This window comes from Ochotona princeps, chromosome 6 (assembly GCF_030435755.1).
Source record: "Ochotona princeps isolate mOchPri1 chromosome 6, mOchPri1.hap1, whole genome shotgun sequence".
Classification (NCBI taxonomy): Eukaryota; Metazoa; Chordata; class Mammalia; order Lagomorpha; family Ochotonidae; genus Ochotona; species Ochotona princeps.
The window spans coordinates 6,449,443-6,463,458 of NC_080837.1; the positions used below are offsets into that span (position 1 = coordinate 6,449,443).

At 51.2% G+C, this 14,016-nt stretch overlaps 1 protein-coding gene across 2 annotated transcripts in view; it reads left to right on the forward strand.

Annotated features, from left to right (window-relative positions):
* The window catches only part of ZNF592 (zinc finger protein 592), a 46,057-nt gene that overhangs the window by 15,403 nt on the left and 16,638 nt on the right, over positions 1 to 14,016 (forward strand). For both annotated transcript variants that reach the window (XM_058665510.1, XM_004594602.2), the window contains one exon: positions 7,516 to 9,778. In XM_058665510.1, the coding sequence (XP_058521493.1) occupies positions 7,535 to 9,778 (2,244 nt within the window). In that variant the 5' untranslated portion in view covers positions 7,516 to 7,534. The remainder of the gene's footprint in view (positions 1 to 7,515; positions 9,779 to 14,016) is intronic.

The window sequence follows — 14,016 nt, forward strand, 5'->3', positions numbered from 1 at the left end:
CCAGTCCCTGAGATTTCTCTGTAAGGGAAACGTCACCTTCTTCCAATGTTGAGTGTCTGCTGCAGACTCCTGCCGCTTTTGGGAGTGGGGGAGCATAGCAAGCTCCTGGCTGCTCCTGGCACACTTCATTTATCCTCTCACCCTGTTTTCCTACTTCCTCAAAGGACCAGCCTTCTGTCCTCTTCTTTGCTGCTGTGGTTCCCTAGGTGGAAGGGAGTGGGAGAAAGAAGAAGAGGAGTAAGTTTATAAAGTGAATGTCACACAGCTGTTTCCTTATCACTGTGATCCCTTGGTCTTGGGCCTGTCCAGTGTTTTCCTTGACCTCCATAGACTCCTTTGTTTTCTGAGTTTCACTGCTTCTTAGAAGTCCAAGGAGAAATCATGTGTTCAGTTTGAGTCCCAGCTACTCTGCTGCCTGCTGCTGTTGCTTTCTTTCTTTTTCCTTTTCTTTCTTGGGTGATGTTTATGTAGTTGTTCAGGGTAGGAAGGAAGGGTCTAGGATCAGGGGAAAGTGGGCGAGACCGTTGTTTACACATTTTCTTTTTCTTCTTCCTGTACCTGGGGGACGGGAGGATACAAGGGGAGAAATCACACCTAGTCTCCCAACGGCCTCAGTACGCAGGGATTGGGAACAGCCACCTGAAGTCATCCCAGGGTTCCCAATGCAGAGCATGCGCCAAGGGTTCTGCTCATGTGGTTTCGATAGTTCTGAGATCCAGCTACACTGCTTTTTTTTTTTTTTTTGTATTTTATTTATTATTTTATTAATAATTTTACTTAGTTGCTTAGGGTACAAAGGGTCAAGAGCTACAGGAAAGTGGGTAATACCATTGTTTCCACACTAATATCATCATTTTTTTTTCCTGTATCTGGGGTCAGGGGAGAAAGAAAGGGAAAAGCCCCACTCAGCCTCCCACCCATCCCAGGTCCCCAATGTGAGGCACGCTCCAAGGGTCCTGCTCAAGCACTTTTGATAGTTCAACAGTTCTGAATTGCTGCCAATCTCGCCATTCCAATCACAATGAAATCTATTCAGAATCCACTGGCTGACATAGTCTCTTCATGGTTGGGGTTCTGAGATCAGCAGTTCAGTTGGAGGGATCTCCAAAGAAACTTCATCTTAGGTGATCCCAGACCTGATTCTTGTGCGTGTTTGCCAGTACAGGGTCTGGCACACTCCATTGCCCCAATCAGCTTATGCACATGCTGGTCGTTTCAATTGCTGGGTCAGTTCTGTTTCCAGCCCTGTCTTCCACATGAACCGATGCGTGTTGTAGTCCAGCCCGATCCTGTCCACTTCATACTTGGCCCTCACGCAAACCAGTGGGAGCTGCAGCCTAGTTGGGGCAACTCCCCATAACCCCCTCCTGGCCTGCCCCCTACCCTGGTTCCCATGCTTGCCAGTATGTACCACAGACTTGTTCAGTCTTTCCCACATCCCATTTAGCTCTCATACATGTCAGTGGACACTGAAGCCTAGTTCAACCCAACCAACCCTACTATCCAGCCCACACACATACCACCTGGTGCCTTTCTGTCTAGCCACCTCTATCCCTGTCCTGGTTTTCATGCTCTCTGTCCCTGTCCTGGTTTTCTGGGTTATCAGTGGGAGTGGTAACCCAAGAGGGAGGTACCTACTATTTCACTACCAGGCCACTCCAAGTTCTGGATTGTGCACTCTCTAGGTGGTTCTGCAGTTTGACAGATTCAGCTCCCATTGCCAGCCTCTGCCAGCTGTTGCTGCCGCAAAGCCCAACCAACCCTCACCCAATCTAATTTTTGCTTGCACCGCTCGAAACAGCCCAACCCGGCCCTTCCCTGATCTATCTCACATGAAGCCCACAGGTGTTCTTGCCTTGCCTGGTCTGGTCTACCCCCATCCCAACTCATGCTCTTCAGTGGGAGTGGTTGTCCAGTAGGGGAGCCCACATTCCCCCTGCTGGCTCTGCCCCTCCCCCCAGCTCTCACGTGTGCTGTTTGGGCACTGCAACCACATCTGGTACGGCTCACCCCACCTTGGCATTCCTTAATGTGCACTGGTTTGTGTCACGACCTAACCTGGCCTGACCCATTCTATTCTGGTGCTCGGATTCACCAGCGGGTGATGTGAACGGGTTCAGCCTGGTCTGTACCCCCCCATCATGCCAAATGTATGTCGGTGGGTATCTTCCTCTGGCCTGGTCTGGGTTGCTCCTTATCGTGGATTTTGAGCTCACCTGTAGAGACGGTATCCCAACAGAGGAGCTTCCCAAGCTCTTCCATCAGACTCTATCCCTATGCCAGATCTTGCGCATACTGGTAGTTCCATGGGTCAGCCCTCATTGCTGGCCTTCGATCCATTCCAGTTCTTGATGTTGGATGTTTCAGCCCAGCCAAGGCTTATCCATACCCAGACACTGCTCACACATGGCTCATAGGGACAGAGACCCAGCCTAGTCTGTCCTACATCTACCCAGGTTCTCCAGAGCACCAGATGGTGCTGGCATCTAGCCCGGCTTGGTGCGCCCAGCTCCAGTTCACACTTGTGCCAAGGGAGATTACAGCCATATCCAGACCAGAACGCAGCCCTCACTGTGGCCCCCGCACTCTCCCATGGAAACCCCAACCCAGCAAGGGTGTACTCTCACAGCTCCCCAACCGAGTCTATTCCCAGCCCTAGATTACGTGCATGCCAGTGGTTACTCTGACCCAATTGGCTAAGACCCCCACCTGTCTCAATCTTTGCCTTCGATGCTGTGGCCTAGTATTCCTGACTTTTGCAGACCAGTCGGTGTAAGAGCCTAGTTCGACAGCACACGTGCTCCATCCTGGTTTCTATTCTTTCTTTTTTTTTTTTTTAAGATTTATTCATTTTTTATTACAGCAAGATATACAGAGAGGAGGAGAGAAAGAGAGGAAGATCTTCTGTCCGATGATTCACTCCCCAAGTGAGCCGCAACGGGCTGATGCGCGCCGATCCAAAGCCAGGAGCCAGGAGCTTCCTCCAGGTCTCCCACGCGGGTGCAGGGTCCCAATGCATTGGGCTGTCCTCAACTGCCCTCCCAGGCCACAAGCAGGGAGCTGGATGGGAAGTGGAGCTGCCGGGACCAGAACTGGCGCCCATATGGGATCCCAGGGCTCCCAAGGCGGGGACTCTAGCTGCCAGGCCACGCCGCTGGGCCCTCTATTCTTTCTTGTGAGTTGAGGTTTGCTTGGCCCAGCCCAGCCCACCCCACATCCTATTTTAGGATGCACTTTTGGGTGCTGCTGCCTTGACCTGCCCAGACTGCTATTGGTTCCTTTACCCGTAAGTAATGGCAGGTGCCACAGTCACACCTAGCTCAGCCTATCACCACCCCAGCTCACAAAATAACCTGAGGGACTTGTATTTCCACAGGATTGAGCCCATACTTCCCCCACATAGTTTACCCCGGGTACGAGTTATCTCACGTGCTGGTTAGTGTCTTGACTTGCCAAGTGTGACCAGTCCACTATTCCACCACCCAGCCAGGTATTGGTACCTAGTGTGCCAGACAGGCCCCCATTCCTAGCTTTGGCGTGGACTGGTGTGGCAGTCAGTGATGCTCTATGCTAACAGCCCATCTCAGGATTGCTAATTGAGCTGGTGAATCAGTCTGGCCCTAATAGATCTTACGGACACTCCCCTCCAAACCATCAGATCTCAGTCCCCACGCTTGCCTGAAAGTTTAATGACCCTGTCACTGGGAATCACCTAGAATTCATCTGTCACCTACACTAACAGTGGCCTTATTCATGGGTGTCCCTAGGCAGCAGTTACATATCCTAAAAACCCCAGCCTGCCACCGGGCAGCCAGCAGACACAGCCTGGCACCAATTGGTGCACTGGCTGCCCAAAGCCGAGGACTCGGTCACTGCCTTTTGGCAGTGGCTTTGACCTGAGTCCCCAGCATTGGGTCTGGCCCAGCAGGGGCATCCCCCACAGCTGCCACACTGAGCTGCTTTTGTCCCCAACCCCAAGGCCTGAACCACTACTCTGCTTCTGATCCAGTTTCTTGGTAACGAACCCATCCTGGGAGACATCAGATCATGGCCCACATTCTTAGTTGCTTCAACCAATGTTGGAGAGCAAGATGGAGTGCCCGGCTCCCAGATTCAGCCTGTTGTAGATATGTGTAGAGTGAATTAGCTGATGGAAAATGTCTCCCTGTCTCTTGATGTCTTTGTTTGTGGTGGTGGTCTCCTCCTCCTCCTCCTTTTCCTCTTTTTCCTCCTTCCCTTTCTCCTCTACCTCCTCCTCCTCTCCAGATTTCGTTTATTTGAAAGACAAGGGTACAGAGAGAGAGATGGGCCTGGGCTAGTCTGAAGCCAGTTCTCACACACGGGTGCAGGGGCCCAAGGACTTGGAACAATCTCCACTGCTTTCCCAGGCACATTAGCAGAGGGTTGGATCAGAAGTGGATCAATCAGGACTTGAGCCTACAGTTAGTCCATAAAGGATACAGGTGGCAGCTTAACCTGCTGTGACACAGTGTCAGCCCCTGTCTGCCTTTCAAGGAAATGAGAAAAGTCATTTTGAAAAAAATCATAAGATCAATCTAATCAGCCCAAAAACTTTGGGGAAAAACAATAACCTGCCAGTATCCTCACCTCTCTACATAATTGCTTTTCTTTTTTCTTGGCTCAAATACATACTTGGTTTTACATTTTTATAATCATAGCCTGATAACATTTTTATATTAGTCTTTTTAAACTCAACTTATATGTAATTTTCCCTGTTGCTGTGTATATTTTGTAATTAGTTTTTATTGAACGTGTAATCGTTCCTTAGGTATTTAATAATGGTTAAATAATACGGAATGCCCTGTTCTTAAGCAGTCTGATTTTTTTTCTTATTCTTTTTGCTTTAGTGCTTTAAGAGTTACTTATTTGGGACCCATGCCATGGCCCAATGGCTAAATCCTCACATTGCAAGTGCTTGGGCGCCTGTACCCATGGGGGAAAGTTAGAAGTTCCTGGCTCCTACTTGGGTGTGGCCCAGTCCCAACCATTGCAGCCCTTTGGGGAATGAACCAGCAGATGAAGATTCTCTCTGTAACTGTCTTTCAAATAAATAAATAAATCTTAAATAAAACAAACAGAACTTGGAATGGTTTGCCTGACCGAAGCCAAATTAGGTACTTGTAAAAAGCTAGAACTCTATCTGAAAATGTATAAATAAATTTATATTTTTGTACACTGTATTTATAAAGTTGAAACACATAATAAAAGTAATACTGCTTAGGGAGCTGGTGTGATGGTTCAGTTGGCTAGTCTTCTGTCTGCAAGCACCAGCATCCCATATGGGTACTGGTTCATGTCCAGCTGCTCCAGTTTCCATCCAGCTCCATGCTTATGGCCTGAGAAAGCAGTCGAGAGTGGCCCTGGGACCCTGCACTTGTGCAGGAGACTCAGAAGAAGCTCCCGACTCCCGGCTTTAGATTGGCTCAGTTCCTGCTGTTGTGACCATTTAGGGAGTGAACCAGCAGATAGAACATCTTTTCTCCATAAAAATAATGCATTTTTAAATTTTATTTATTTTTTAAAGATTTATTTTTATTGCAAAGTCAGATATACAGAGAGGAGGAGAGACAGAGAGGAAGATCTTCCATCTGCTGATTCACTCTCAAAGTGACCGCAATGGCTGATACTATGCCGATCTGAAGCCAGGAACCAGGAACCTCCTCCAGGTCTCCCACACGGGTGCAGGGTCCCAATGCATTGAGTCGTCCTCTACTGCTTTCCCAGGCCACAAGCAGGGAGGAGGATGGGAAGTGGAGCTGCCGGGATTAGAACTGGCACTCACATGGGATCCTGGCGGGCTCAAGGCGAGGACTTTAGCCACCAGGCCATCATGCTGGTGCCCAAAAATTTATTTAAAAGACAGAGAAAAATTTACTCCCCAAATGGCTACAATGGTGGGGGCAACTGAAATCAGGAGCCAGGAACTGCTTCTGGGTCTCCCTCATGGGTGCAGAGGCCCAAGGACATGGGCCATCTTCTGCTTTCCCAGGCACGTAAGCAGTGGAGCAGCTGGGACATAACTGGCACCCACATGGGATGCTGGCATTAAAGATTAAGTGCTGTTTATAATGCTGTAGCGATACAAATTGATGTATAACTTCTGAGAATTTCTATCGTGGGTGAATTTGTGATAGTGAGGTGCCTGGAGGCAGGGGTTTGCCATTTACCCAGTCATGTGTAGCTGCAACACCACTTTCTGGAGAGTTGTGCCACTCAGTGTGCAGAGGGCAGGACACGTGCATGTCTGCGTGGACCTGGCCTAAGTAGTGTGTCCACCTGGAAGGCTGGTGTACTGGCACAGGGTGGGATTGTGGGCTGAGCAAGACGGGCAGGGAGGATGGTCTCCTTGCTCCGAGTTTGAGCCAGTGTGAGGATGAGAGCAGCTTCCCGTGGGAAAGCCTGTAATCCCCTTGGCCTTAGACCTCCTCTGCAGCACTGCTTCATTGAGGGTTTAGGCTTCTCTTCTGTGCATCTTCAGTTACAGGTTTTCCTGGAACTGTCCCCTGACCAGTACCTTGCAAGTCATCTTGCTACTGAGGTTTAATGAGTCATTCACTAATCAATAACAATTTTAGCATGAAAAAAAATCAAAGAATCAAGGGTGTCTGCTACATAGGAAAAAAAAATATCCAAGGGGTGATAGTTCTCTAGAGTTTATTCAAGAGGTGTACAGATGTTTTGGCAGAAGCATGTTAGCTTAGTTCTGATTGAATCATGTAACCTCTTCTACCTGTCCCCAACTTCCCCCTGCCCCACAAAAAAGGTTATGCAAAGTTGGTGATGGCTTACTGAGAGTGAATCGGCAGAGGAGGTTGTATCAAGTCTAATGCATGAATCAGAAATTTTCTAAAGGACGGTAGAGCAGAGATATTCTTTAAAAAAATGAAAAGGCCTGGTGACTGGCTTTCCTCCAATGACCAGATCTAAGGCAACTGGTGTTCCCTGGGCACACACAAGTGTACTGTCTTTCTAACTGTACAGCCGCCTGGGAATTTCCAGGTCTTGAAATTTAAGATCTGCTTGTCAGGCTTGTCACTACCTAGACACATTTCTCTGCTAGAGAGCAGTTAAAAAAAATACGTATTTTCACTTTTTAGTTTAGAGAAAGGGGAAGATTTTTCAAGCACTAGTTCGCTCTCCAAATGCCGTCAAACAGCCAGGGCTGGGGCCAGGTGAAGCCAGGAGCCAGAAACTTCGTCTGGTTCTCCCACATGGAGCCCAAGTCCTTGGGCCATCCTCTCCTGCCACCCAGGAACATTAGAAGGAAGCTAATTGGAAGCATGGAGCAGCCAGGACTTGAACTGAGTACTCCAACACAGGGTGTGAGCATCCCAAGATCTGACTCAAACTACTGCACCAGATGTATCCCACCGCATTTTAAAAATCTGTTGGTATGCCTTGCTGTGGTAGGGTGTGGGGCCCTGCGTGGGAGTTCCTGCTGTGTTGGCTCCTGTCTGGTGCTGCTGTAACAAAGGTATCCTCTTTCTGTTACAGTCCTTGCCGGTGTCCAGCCATGGGGGATATGAAAACCCCAGATTTTGATGATCTCTTGGCTGCCTTTGACATCCCAGACCCCACCAGCCTTGATGCCAAGGAGGCCATCCAGACACCCAGCGAGGAGCATGAGAGCTCTCTTAAAGCCCCAGGCATGTGTATGGATGAGAACGTGTCCTTGTCCCACTCAGGATCTGCCCCTGATGTACCTGCGGTGAGTGTCATTGTCAAGAACACCAGCCGCCAGGAGTCGTTTGAAGCAGAGAAAGATTCCATTGCCCCCAGCCTCCTGCACAATGGGTTCCGGGGCTCGGATCTGCCTACCGACCCCCACAACTGCGGCAAGTTTGATTCTACTTTCATGAATGGAGGTAGTGTCAGGAGCTTCGCTGGCAAGCTGGAGCCCCCCAAGTCAGAGCCATTACCCACCTTCAACCAGTTTAGTCCAATCTCCAGCCCAGAGCCTGAGGATCCCATCAAAGATAACGGGTTTGGGACCAAGGCCAAGCACTCGGACAGTTACTTCTCACCTCCTCTTGGGTGCGGGACTGTGGGGGGCCCAGTCCTGGAGGCTCTGGGCAAATTTCCAGTTCCAGAGCTGCACATGTTTGATCACCTTTGTAAGAAAGAACCCAAGCCAGAACCCCTATCCTTGGGACCCCAGCAGGAGCAGGGACGAAGTGGACAGAAAGCAGTGGAGCCCCTCAAAGAGCTGGATGCCCACCGATTCTTTGGCGAAGCTTTGGAGTTCAACAGCCACAGTAGCAACAGCCTTGCAGAGCCCAGGAAGCTGGCCTCGGACCTTGGTGCCTGCTCCTCTGTCCCGCCCAGGCAGCGTCTCAAGCCAGCCCATTCCAAGCTGTCTTCTTGTGTTGCAGCCTTGGTGGCCCTGCAGGCCAAAAGAGTGGCCAGTGTCCCCAAGGAGGGTCTGCCAGGCACCACCAAGGATTCCTCAGGTCCTGCTAAAGAGTGTCCTAAAAGCAGCCCCAAAATGCCCAAGTCACCAAAGAGCCCCCGAAGCCCTCTGGAGGCCACTAGGAAAAGTGTCAAGCCATCAGACAGCCCTCGGAGCATTTGCAGCGACAGCAGCAGCAAAGGCTCCCCCTCAGTGGCTGCCAGCTCCCCACCAGCAATTCCCAAAGTCAGGATCAAAACCATTAAGACATCCTCGGGGGAAATCAAACGGACCGTCACGAGGATCCTTCCAGACCCTGATGATCCAAGTAAGTCCCCCGTGGGGTCACCTCTAGGGACCCCTGTTGCTGAGGCCCCGAGCGAGGTGCCAGGGGATGAAGTTGTGGCCCTGCCTATGGAGGAGCACTTGGCTGAGGCCGGCACAGATTCAGGGAGCCCCCAAGGGGACAGAAATGGGGACGAAAGCACGACAAAGGCCAGTGATTCTTCATCTCCCTGTTCTGGGGCCCGGGTCCCTAAGGGAGCTGCCCCGGGCTCACAGTCAGGCAAGAATCAACAGAACACAGTGCTGCAGGTGTCAGCCCTGGCCCCAGCCAGCCTGCTACCCAAAGCCGTGCACCTGGCCAACCTGAACCTGGTCCCCCACAGCGTGGCTGCGTCTGTGACGGCCAAGTCCTCAGCGCAGAGACGGAACCAGCCCACACAGATGTCGGTGCCTCTGGTCCACCAGGTGAAAAAGGCTGCCCCGTTCATTGTGGAGGTCTTCAACAGGGTCCTCCACAGCTCCAATCCCGTGCCCCTCTACGCGCCCAATCTCAGCCCGCCTGCAGAGAGCAGGATCCACGTGCCGGCCAGTGGGTACTGCTGCCTTGAGTGCGGGGATGCATTTGCCTTAGAGAAGAGCCTGAGCCAGCATTATGGCCGGCGGAGTGTCCACATCGAGGTGCTGTGCACGCTGTGCTCCAAGACGCTGCTCTTCTTCAACAAGTGCAGTCTGCTACGGCACGCCCGTGACCACAAGAGCAAAGGACTGGTCATGCAGTGCTCTCAGCTGCTCGTGAAGCCTATCTCCGCGGACCAAATGTTTGTGCCGCTCCCTGCAAACTCCATCACACCAGCAGCCCTGGCCCCCACCACGGCCCCGGCCCCAGTCCCAGTCCCTCCCACCTCCCCCAAGCCTGGTCCCACTTCCGGCAGTGCCAGCCCATCTCCTCCAGCCTTGCCACTCTACCCAGACCCCGTGAGGCTCATCCGGTACGGAAGCAAGTGTCCCGAGTGTCACAAGCAGATGCGAGACTACATGGTCTTGGCTGCGCATTTCCAGAGGACAGAAGAAACCGAGGGGCTGGTAAGCAGACCCTCCCCCACTGGGGCATGGGCTGGGGCATGGCGAGGAAAATTCCTGGCTGTGGGGGCAGCAGAGGAGTCTCAGGATGTCTGGCCCCACAGTTAGTAACCCACCTGAATCTGCAGGATTTGCTCAGTGCTGGAAACAGCGTCCTAACCATAGTAGAGGGACGGGTCTCACCCCTCCTTGCTCAGCTCCTCCTCCAGGGGCTGTCAGCATGTAGTGCAGGGCCTGAGTGGCCCTCTGTGGGACAGTCTTCAGGTCCCTGGCACGTGGGCATGATCGCGGTGTGCATACGAAGTCCTTGGTGGCCTGGGTTGGTGAGGCCTGGCCCTGTGTTTCATTCTGTTCTCTGAGAACTGTGTCTTGGGTGGGATCCATTTTCCCTGCTGTGGATGTTTGTGCAGTCCCTCTGGGTACTGCAGTAGGGCCTGTGACAGGAGGTGGGGGCCAGACCGAGGTGCCCAAGCTTTGCAGACCTCCTGCCCTTCATGTTCTCACTGCCTCAGGCCAGCAGCTGGGCTGAGTGCCAAGTTGTGCTCAAAGGACTGTTTCTCTAAAGAAGACCTTCTGTGCATTCCCACCGTGTGTGTCAGCAGGTCCTGGGCAGGGGACTCTGGACAGGCCCACAGAGGCCTGTGGCGAAACAAGACAGTTTTGACTCGGGTCCAACCAGGGGCCTGCGCATATGCTGCTGGCCATGGAGCTTTTCATGTGTTTCCCCAGTGTCCACCGTGTACAGGGCTGTACTGGGTGGAGGTGCCAACAGGAGGGAGTCTGTCCATGGGGCTACAGACCTGATAAATGAAGGCTCGCAGGGCCGTGACCCTGGTTGCAGTGCTGCTGAGGGACTGACTTGTAGGGACTGCAGGCAGAGGGAGGTTGCCCTGCAGAGGTGATGTTGAAACTGGGCCTGCAGGGATGAACTTGAAGGAGGGCTTGTGAGGTGCAGAGTGGGAACAGGGAGAGGCTGACCCTGGGGGGCGTTGTGGTAGAAAGACAAGAATTGAGCCCAGTAGGTATGCAGGGCTTATGCCGAAGACTCAGCTCTCTGAAGGGGCCCCGGGGTTCCACAGTGCCCTTCTCAGGCTGCTTATGTTCACCTGCTTTGCGTTTCAGTTTCCGTTTGCCTCCAGATGAGTCAAATCAAGTATTGGCGGCTCAGCCCCTCAGCCGGGACCTCCATGTTCCTGCTTGGCTGGCATGCTTGCCTTGGGCCAGGAGCACTCTTTTCTTCATTGTGTGACTGGGTCCCTTGGTGATGGTGGTCTGAGGCCAGGGCTTGTGTCATCTTCGTCACAATGTTCGGTCTTCTGAAACCTGAGGGCAGAGAGGGATCCCAGGTTGATGCCCTTTCCATACTTTCTCCCCTATTCAGAGCAGGCCTGGAGCACCCCGACGGAGAGAGAGAAGACTGGGAGCACCCCAACAGGGAGGGAGAGAAGGCTGGGGTACCTGAACAAGGAGAGCGCCTTGGAAGCTTCTAGCCAAATCCTGAGGGTCAGAGATTAGGGGAACACAGTCCAAGTGTCTCTGTGAGCAGCCAGGTTTTTTTTTTTTTTTTTTTAAGATTTATTTTATGTTTATTGCAAGTCAGATATACAAAGAGGAGGAGAGAAAGGAAGATATTCCGTCCGATGATTCACTCCCCAAGTGACTGCAACGGCCGGTGCTGTGCCGATCTGAAACCAGGAGCCAGGAACCTCCTCAGGTCTCCCACACGGGTGCAGGGTCCCAAGGTTTTGGGCCGTCCTCCACTACTTTCCCAGGCCACAAGCAGGGAGCTGGATGGGAAGTGGAGCTACTGGGATTAGAACTGGTGCCCATATGGGATCCAGGTGCATTCAAGGCAAGGACTTTAGCCACTCAGCCATCATGCTGGGGCCCAAGCAGCCAGTTTTAATTGCCGTTGGCTTGGCCTCCCAGCAGCATTGCCCAGGCTTCAGGCCCAGGTCCTGGCAGGGAGCGTGGGGTCCTCTGGAGACACGCCTGCAGGATGGTGTGCTTGACCCTGTCTATGTCCAGCAGTGCACTAAAGCAAGTGTCCTTCTGTTGCCATGACTGTAGCTTTTCTCTTTTTAAAATGTTTTTATTGGAAAGGCAGATTTGCAGAGAGAAGGAGAAACAGAAAGAAAATCTTCCATCTGCTGGTTCACTCCACAAATAGCCGCAATGGCCTGAGCTGAAGCAATCCTAGCAGGAGATTCCTCCAGGTCTCCTATGTGGGTGCAGGGTCCCAAGGCTTTGGGCCATCTTTGGATGCTTTCCCATGCCACAAGCAGGGAGCTGGATGGGAAGTAGAATAGCCGGGACACAATTTGGAGCCCATATGGGATCCCGGCGCTTGCAAGGTGAGGATTTAGCTACTAAGCCATTGTGCAGGGCCTATGACTGCTGCTTTGCTCTCCCGCCCTGCCACCTTGCTGAAATAGAGGGGCAGCACAGAGGGATTCTATTTTTCTTGTTGTTAAAATTTATTTTATCATATAGTCATTATCCTAGCTAAAAGGAATTGCTTTGTGCCATGTAATAGTCTATTCACATTCTTCCAATTATGTCATTTTAATCTATATCCAAACTTGGGCCACACATTCCATTTGTTTGTTATGTCTCTTAAATTGCCCTGTCCTAGAACAGTACCTCCTCCCACCACACACCATCAGAACACTTTTTAAAAATATTTATTTGAAATGCAGAGTTAGAGAGCGAGATTGGAGAGGGAGATCTTCCAATCCTAAGTGGACACAACAGGCAGGGCTGGATTAAGCTGGAGCTAAGAGCCAGAAGCTCATCCTGGGCTCAGACCCAAGCCTTTGGGTCATCTGCTGCTTTTCCAGATGCATTAGCAGAGAGCAGCTAGGACGCCAGTTGGTGCTCCGCTGTGTGATGCCAGCATCAGAGCAACAGCATAGCCCGCTGCCCCACGGTGCTAGTGTCTACCCCCCTTTTGACATGCTGTTCATTTGTTGAAGAAACTGGGTCCTTGAATGGAGTGTTTTCCAAGCCGGATCCTGAGATTGACTGATTGCTTCCTCACACAAGTCATTTCTCCCCGACCCTGTAGTTTCCCTGTCTGCTCGAAGGCAGTGATGAAGACCTGCCTGGATTCAGGCTCAGTTTTGCTGGGGACGACACAAAGGGTGTCGTGTTCCTCTCTTTTGGCACTGTCAGAAGACTAAAGTGCCTGTCTCACATTCAGGGTGCTGGGCTTGATTGAAGGGAGTCCTTCCCCACCCCCTCAGTTTTACCTCATGGCTTTAGTAATGAATCAACAGTTGCTGCTTGGGGCTAATTTCAAAAGGATGTGTTTCTTACTTCATTCTTATTTATTGGGTGGAATTGTGTATAACACTATACTTACACTGAAATATAGTTTATGTTGGAAAAATGGAAGTGAGTGGGTGCTCTGACAACATGGAATGACGTTCTCAGAGCCTGTGTTTTAGCTGTGGTGGAGTGCACCTGCCCTGGAGCTTCCCCTGGCAGCCTTTTCCATGCACGCCTCCACAGTGCTCTGTGCAGCCCGGCTCCAGAGACTTCTCCTGTCCAGCCGGCACTCTGCGCTCAATCCACCCTGATCCTGTCCCTCTCCTGCAGCCCATGGCAGCCGCATTCTGTCCTCTGCTTCTCAGGATGTGGCCGCTGCAGGGACTTTACACAGCATCATCCCGCAGTACCTCTCATCCAAATCGTAACAGGTGTTAGAATTTCTTCCTTGTTCAGACTGGAGAAGTGTCCACGGTTTGTAATCTGTTGCTGGACACTTAGCATTATTCAATCAGAGAAGCAAAGAACATGAGTATACTCTGAGGTCTTGCTTTGAATTGTTTTGGGTATATATTGAGAAGTTAGTGGGTCCTTTGACAATCTGTTTTTTTAAGAATTTTTTTTTATTTATTTAAAAGAGAAGTGGGCAGGAGAGGTATGGAGAGACTTCTGCTATTTTTAGTTTTCATGTCCTAATGAACTCACTGTGACAGGCCATGTATACACTGTATTTATGAACATAATAGGTCATTCTTTTTGATGCCCAATATTTCACACCTTTGTTCAGTGGGAGCGCCCATATCTTTCTGACAAATTCTGTAATTCTTTTTTTTTTTTTAAAGATTTATTCATTTTAATACAGCCAGATATACACAGAGGAGGAGAGACAGAGAGGAAGATCTTCCGTCCGATGATTCACTCCCCAAGTGAGCCGCAACGGGCCGGTGCGCGCCAGTCCGAAGCCGGGAACC